Raw genomic sequence first — 8,193 nt, forward strand, 5'->3', positions numbered from 1 at the left:
TTTACTTGGTGTTTGTGTCAGTTTGCTTGTGTTTGTCTGTCAACAAACCAGACGCAACAATTAGTGTTTTTATTTAAAAAAAAACAAGTTATTTAATTATTTATCTTAATGACTCCAAACTATAAATTTAATGAAGGTAAGAAATATATTTCCTCCTTTAACAAAAATTTGTACGTAACGTCAAAGTGATTTGTTTTCTTTCGTTTCTTTAACAGGAGAAAGAGTCCTTTGCTTCCATGGTCCATTAATATACGAAGCAAAATGTTTAAAATCAACAGTAACTAAAGAGAAACAAATTAAATATCTCATTCATTACGCGGGTTGGAATAAAAAGTAAGTTATTTTTTTACTATTAAACTGTAGAAAGTGAAGTGAAAAATATTTTAAAAGTCCACACTTTCTACAACAAAAAATAATTTACATTTACATTTTAATAGTTTCTCTTGTTGATATCCTTTTTTTTATCATAATTACTTATTTTTACAAACATTAAAATAATACTATTAATTAAAATATCGTTTTTGGGGGAATTCTGCGAAACATAACCTCTTCAGAGAAAGATTGAAAGGAATTGAATTCGTGTTTGAAATTTATAAAAATGTATTTTTGTGAAATAGTTGGGATGAATGGGTGCCAGAAAGTCGTGTTCTTAAGTACAATGAGGCAAATGTTCAGAAACAAAAAGACGTACAAAGAGCCTATGCTTCTCAACAAACGTCTCAAAAAGGAAAGAAAGTAACGGTCGCATCTAAAACACAAAGTCGAAGTCGAGAGAATGTTAAAGAAAAAGATGCTGAAAGTAATTCCTCAACTCCAAGTTTGCCAAATGAAAAAATTAATAGTCGATCGGCTAAAAATAGCGGATCTATAACACCAACATCTAATGATTCCTCATCGGATGTTCCAAGAAAAAAGAAAAGGTATTTCTGCCAATAGTCAATCAAAATTCATTTCTTTTCATTTCTAGATAAATTTTCATTTATTTAGATAAATATTTCTCTCAGTTCAATTTTACTCTCTCGTGAAAAATGAATTTTTGTTTTATTCAATATTTTATTTTCTATTTGATAACGTAAATGATTTTCTATTTTTCAGTCGTTTAGATCCTTCGATTGAAACAGAAGAACAATTTTTGTCAAAGGTCGAAGTTAAAGTAAAACTTCCGGACGAATTGAAACCTTGGTTGGTAGACGATTGGGACGCGATTAGTAGACAAAGGAAATTAGCAATTTTACCAGCTCGACACACTGTCGATCAAATTCTCGATGATTATGTTAAATTTAAAACTTCTAGCAAGACAAATACTCCCAACAAGTAAGTGAATGGAAAAAGGAATTTTTATTGAAATTCAAATCTTGAATTTCTTTAAATAGAAATGAAAGAGTTAATTTTTATTCTATAAATTTAACTCCTAATTTCAGGGCCTCCGACAGTACGATTTACGATTTTTTCGATTTTCAAACTGTGAAAAATGACTACAGCCAAATATTTTCCTCTAAAGTGTTTATTTTTTTTTTAATAATTGGATTCTTAAAGAATTTTTTCAAAATTATTAAAAAGTAATTGTCTTTAAAAGAATTTTGGTTAAAAATCCTAGAGAATAATTGAATTTTTAAAAAGTTACAGTAACAATTTTTCAAAATAATTAAATTTCAGAAGTTTAATTGATGTAGAAATTAAACTATATTTAAATTTTTATTTTTCAAAATCTATTCAACTTTCAAGTAATTTTAGTTCATAATTCTAGAAAAAAATTAAATATTGAAAGAATTTCAATTTCAATTTTTAGAATTAATAGAATTTCAGAAGGTTGGAAATTGCCATTTTTTTTAAATTTTAACTTCTGTGGGTTACAATATATTTATTTATTGTTACAATATATTTATATTACTGTAAATATTTAAATATTTATTTAACAAGTTTATTGAATGTTTGAATAATTGAATTTATAAATTCTAAAAATATTCGATTTTTGAAAAATTTCAATTACAATTTTTTGAAGATAATTGAATTTCCAAAAGTAATTAATTGAAAAATTGTCAAATAATCCTAATTAAACAAAATTCTTGAAAATATAAAATTTCGTTCAATAAAATTGAATTTCATTCAAAATTCTTCAAAATATAAAATTTCTTTCAATAAAATTAAATTTCATTAAAAATTCTTCAAAATATAAAATTTCTTTCAATAAAATTGAATTTCAATATCAAAGAAAATTTATACTTTCAAGAATTTTGTTACAATTTTTTGAGAATAATCGTATGCTTAAAGAAAAAAACTTTCAAAACTTTCAAAAAAATTTGAAAAACTGTTTTGAAATTAATTGAATTTGCCAAAAACATAAAATTAAAGTTATTATCGAAATAAGGAAGAGAGTAGAAAAACTTTTTTCGAAATTAGAATAAAATAAACTCTTTTTTCGATTTTTTTCCAACTTTAAATCAACTAAAAAAATTTGTAGGCGTCTGAAAGTAATATCGAAAATTGTTATTATAATTGTTATTATATTAAAAAAAAATGTTCTCCTTCCAGGGAAGTAGCCGTTCTAGAAGTTACGAAAGGTCTGAAGGAATATTTCAATGTAATGTTAGGAACCCAATTATTATACAGATGGGAACGTCAACAATACGGAGAAATTATGTCCGAAAAACCAAATTCCACTCCGAGTCAAATTTACGGTTCTTTTCATTTACTGAGACTTTTTGGTAAGCGACTTAAAATATAATATTATAATTATTATTATTATTATATTATTATATTATTATTATTATTATTATTATTATTATTATTATTATTATTATTATTATTATTACTATTATTATTATTATTATTATTATTATTATTATTATTATTATTATTATTATTATTATTATTATTATTATTATTATTATTATTATTATTATTATTATTATTATTATTATTATATTATAATTATAATATTTTTAGAGTATCATTTTCTTTTTTAAAAAGAATAAAATTAATTGAATAAATTGATGAAATATTTTTCTTTTTCCAGTAAAACTTGGCAGTATGTTATCATATACGCCACTAGATGAAAGAAGTATTCAATTACTTCTTCTTCACATTCACGATTTTCTGAGGTACATGCACAAAAACAGTAGTTCGCTATTTAGTCTTCAAGACTACGGCGCTGCTTGCCCGGAATATCATCGTAAATTTAATTAACCGCCCGCAAACTGCTAATAATTATTGTCCTTTTGTTTTAAAAAGACTATAGTTCAAATTCAATGACAATTTGTATTTTTACAATTTGACGAAATAATTTATTGATTACTATTTAAATACAATAGTCTTCTGTAAATCGTTACTTATACTATAATTAGAAATTTTAGGAATAAAAATAATGCAAAAACCTTAATTAACCTTCGTAGAGTAATTAAAAATCTTAGAAGTATAAAAATCCTAAATTCTTCTACGTGGAAATAATTGTGAATCTTAGTGTTAAAATTTATTCGCAAATTAATTTGATCTATTTATTTCAACTAGTTATTTATTCAAAAATTTCCACGACCCCAGACAACAATTTTTATTTTAGGAAAATCAATTTCTAGTTTATTGTCTTAGTCTTTGAATATAAAATGAACTTTAATGTGATTTTCAAATTCAATTATGTGCCTTCTAAATTGTAACGTGCGTTACAAAAGAAATCTAATTATTTGAAAATAATTTTCCTTAAATGTCTAATTTATTCTCAATTTATTCTTCGTTATTATTTAATAATTAGATGTTAAAAATTAGTTTCTATTAAAAAAAAAAAATAGAAAATTGTAGTTATTTTTATTATTACTATTATTATTAATTTTAATATAATTTTGGTCATTCAAACGATTAAGACGAGTCAAAGTTCTAATTTATAAGTTCTACGCAATACGTAAATTGTAAAACTTTTATAAAAAAAAGGACGAAATTGCTAAATAAAATTATTTGCAAAATATGAACAATTTTTCCACTTTCTTGTACACTTTTTTCACTAATTTAGAAATAGAAAGTCAAATTCTTTAATTTACGGAAAATTTAAAAATTTTATAATAGATTTAATGATAGAAAATATTATAATACATAAATCAGAAATACTGAGGAAAAAATTTTTTTCTATAAAATAAAAGTAATTTTAAATCAAAAGTAAAGTGAACTAATGTGCAGGTTTGCCACAAAAAATTAATTTAACTAGAATTTTTTAAAAATTTTTAACATAAATGAATTTCTGCGAGGAATTTTATTACTTTTGAAAATAATTGAATATCTGCAATCATTTGTAACTTCTGCAAAATTCAATTTTTTTTAGTACTTTAATAAAATTTCCTGACTTTTCCCTGATTTCCCTGACCTGTAGCAACCCTGACGTGAAAATAGAGTAGAAATAGAGTGAAATATATGAACACCAACGAGCAGAAAGTTAGAAATAAATGAGATTTTTCCGAAAAACATTTACAATCTCTCTTCCGGTTAAATTCGTTCTACCTGAAAGATATATAGACGAACATTGGAGAATGAGAGGAAAATTAAGAGAGAAAAAAAAATTCAGGAAGCCTGAAGCTAATGACCACCCAAGGTATTTTCGGGAGAAGAAACATCCCGAGTCTAAAACGTTTGTTATAAAAGGTGAACAGGAATCGAGTTGCAGCACGAGCCTTCCTCATTTTGAATGCTTTTCGCTTTCTTTCATCAGGGACTGGCGACCAGAAAAGAGGCAGGTGCCAGAAATTGGATCCGATTTTTGGGGGCCCCAATTTCTCAACCTGGACACGTACTTGTCTTTCTATCGAATGCTCACGAAATTTTTCTCTTTCTCGAATATATACATTCACGCTATAGTTCTCTCCCGATACATAAATACTGGTTCATCCAGCAGATGTTGGTGTGGCTTGTTCGCTTTGTCAAAATACAGGACCATTTATGTATTAAGATTCCAAAAAAAAAACAGTTTGTTCGATTTTTCTTATATAAAAATACATTTCTAAATCTGTTGGTCAGCTAGACATTTTTTATTTTTTATAAAAGAAGAAAGAAAATGTAAATTGGAGGCGGAGGAAAAAAAATACGTTTACTACCCTGTCAAGATGTTTTACTTTATTTTCCTTTCAAACGTATGAAAATCATTAAAAGGCGGAGTTTTAATTCAAAGCGAAAAAACTACGAATTCTTTTTTGAAGAAATAACAAAAATTTTCGAAATTATTGAAATTGATGAAGTTTTTAACGATTTTAACTGAGAAAAAATATTTTTTCCTTCAAATATCTGTAGAAAAAATTACAATATTTCTTGATTAATAATTTTGAAAATGAAAAATTTGTAAACAAAAAATATTCCTTTTTACGTAAAACTTATTTTTACTGAATAATAATTGATCATTAACGTTGAAATTGAAATTTACCCACGTATTCAAATTTCAAAACGTTTTTAATGTTAAAAGAAATCAATTTGTAACGCATTAACAATTATTAATCGAATAATTATTAAACTTTAATTGAATTGAATATTAAATATTAACAATATTTTTTATTTACGAAATTCAATTAATTTATTCTTTATTTAATTATTATCTATACAATTTTATTTTTAATTTTAATTTAATTTTGAATTTCATTTTTAATTTGAATTATTTTTCAACTTTCAGTTAAACGATTTTTTCAACGTTTTTATATTTTTCAACGTTTTTAATGTTAAAAAAATTAATTTGTAACATTAACAATTATAATTAACAATTATTGATTGAATAAATATTAAACTTTAATTGAATTAAATATTAAATATTAACATTAGTTTTTATTTACTTTTATTTACGAAATTAAGTTAATTTATTTTTATTGTTCACTTAATTATTTATAGCTATAATTTTATTTTTAATTTGAATTTAGTTTTGAGTTTAAATTATTTTTCAACTTTGAAATTTGAATATAAAGAAATTCATCTTTTTAAAATTAAAAAATTTATGCAATAGAGGGTAAAAATAATTCTTTTTCGTCACTTTTTTTTCTTTGAGTGTGTAAACGATTTCACATGACAACCTACAGCTCATCACCTACTTTAGTAGGTCATAAACCCAAACCTCAAACTCGTGGGAGTGCAATAATTCTAAGACCAATTATAACTATATAAGAGATCTCAGTTTTGCAAGGCTAAAAGTAATTAGGATCTATTTGATAATTAGTATAGAAATTAGCCTTCAAAAGATAACTTCTATTATACAATCAAACTCGATACAAAGACGATAATTATTTTCAAATTAGCAAAATATTCAATTAGACTTGTATTTATTTTCTTTTCAAAATTGTATGAAATCAAATTACAATAACCGATAATTAGAATTCGAATTCATTTTTATTTCTTCTAAATTTCATTTATAGGAACAAAAAAAAATTTTAAAGTACTGCATTTAATTTTTTTTTGTTATTAATTTATTTTATTAATCGTTATTTTCTACTCTTTTATTATATTTAATCTTTTTCTTTGAAAATTTAATTAATTTTTTCTTTAAAATATTCAATTAATTTTTTTTATTAATATTTAATTAATTAATTCTTTCTTTAAATATTCAATTAATTTTTTTCCATTAATATTTAATTAATTAATTTTTCAATTAATAATTAATTATTTCAAATTCGAAATTAAAAAAGTAATAAAGAACATAATTAAATTTTAATATTCAATTCAAGAAATATAGAATTACTCTAATTTTCAATTTAATTTAATTATTCATTCAATTATTAACAAATACTAATTAATTATTTAAAATTCATTCAAATAAAAAATTATTTAAAATTAAAAACTAAATAATAAAATTGAATTATTCTAGTAATATTGATTTACTAAAATTTTCAATTGCAGTCAATTATTCATTTAAATATCTAATTAATAAAAATTTAAAAAAAAATAAAAAAAAATTGAATTTTAATATTCAATTGAAGAAATATAGAATTATTCAAATTTTCAAATTCGTTCAATTATTCATTAAAATATTCACAACTACTACTAATAATTATTATTATATTCATTCATTTAAATAATTAATTAATTAAAAAAAAACTAAGAAAAAATAATTGAATTTTAATATTTAATTAAAAAAATATAGAATTATTCAAATTTTCAATTTCATTCAATTATTCAATTTTTCACTGCAAATTAAATTTTCATAATATTCAATTATATTTTTTATTTTTTTATTTTAATTAATTAATTATTAGTGTAATAAATATATTATGTAAAAATATATATAAATAATAATCATAATAAAATTAACAAATAATAAATAAAAGAGTAAAATTAAACAATTGATAAAATAAATTAATAATAAAAATAATTTAAAAACTGTGTGAATATAAAAATAATATTTGAAAATTAAATATTTTTCGAAACATTCATTAAAATTTGATACAGAAGATTTTTTTTGTTTTTTAAAAAAATATAAAATTTAACAGAAAAACTTAAAATCTTGAATTGCTTCAACATTCTTTTATAATTATTTTCAATGTTTCTAAAAGGTCACAAATATTTCACAATATTTCTTCACTTGGCTACAAACACAGGAAAAGTATTGCACTTTTATTCTCACTTTTCAGGTGTAATAATTGCGCAGTATCACATGTCATCAAAATATTTTTTCATTTATAATATTAAAAATAATAATACTAATAATTCCGTAAAATATAAATAATCATTTTTTAACAAAATTAAGAAATTAAAAATCAAACGAATTACTTGACGAACAATTATCATCACTAACATAATATTTGTAACTATTATAAATACATTTCTTTTTTTGGTTTCATTTTATTGTTTTGTAAATAAAAAAAAAACTAATTTATGAAAAAAATAAATTAATCGACAAAGAAATTAATGAAAAAAGAAATTTCTAAAAAAATGAATCCACGAAAAAATAAATATTTGAAAAAATAAATCTATGGAAGAAAATATTTAAAAAAATAAATCTATATGAAAAAAAATATTTGGAAAAAAATATATAAAAAAAATACTTTAAAAAATATGAATTTATGAAAAAATAAATATTTGAAAAAAGTAAATCTATGGAAAAAAAATATTTAAAAAATAAATCTATATGAAAAAAAATATTTGGAAAAAAAATCTATAAAAAAAATACTGTAAAAAATAAATCTATGGAAAAATAAATATTTGAAAAAAATAAATTTATGAAGAAATAAATTTACGAGGTAA

The 8,193-nt window shown here is 21.5% G+C and overlaps 1 protein-coding gene across 1 annotated transcript; it reads left to right on the forward strand.

The window, feature by feature from the left end:
- The first annotated feature begins 3 nt into the window (after positions 1–3).
- On the forward strand, positions 4–3,955 carry LOC122510248 (mortality factor 4-like protein 1). The gene is made up of 6 exons (XM_043624743.1): positions 4–136; positions 216–333; positions 618–920; positions 1,096–1,314; positions 2,533–2,705; positions 3,017–3,955. The coding sequence occupies exons 1-6, from the start codon at positions 109–111 to the stop codon at positions 3,184–3,186; spliced, it is 1,011 nt and encodes a 336-aa protein (XP_043480678.1). The 5' UTR covers positions 4–108; the 3' UTR covers positions 3,187–3,955.
- The last annotated feature ends 4,238 nt before the right edge of the window (positions 3,956–8,193 follow it).

Source organism: Leptopilina heterotoma, unplaced genomic scaffold, assembly GCF_015476425.1.
Source record: "Leptopilina heterotoma isolate Lh14 unplaced genomic scaffold, ASM1547642v1 Lhet_68, whole genome shotgun sequence".
NCBI classification, from domain to species: Eukaryota; Metazoa; Arthropoda; class Insecta; order Hymenoptera; family Figitidae; genus Leptopilina; species Leptopilina heterotoma.

Excerpts from the sequence above, each read along its gene's own strand:
- LOC122510248 (XM_043624743.1), top strand. The coding sequence starts at position 109 with ATGACTCCAAACTATAAATTTAATGAAG. Across the intron at positions 334-617 it reads TACGCGGGTTGGAATAAAAA|TTGGGATGAATGGGTGCCAG; the intron begins GTAAGTTATTTT and ends TTTGTGAAATAG. Across the intron at positions 921-1,095 it reads GTTCCAAGAAAAAAGAAAAG|TCGTTTAGATCCTTCGATTG; the intron begins GTATTTCTGCCA and ends TCTATTTTTCAG.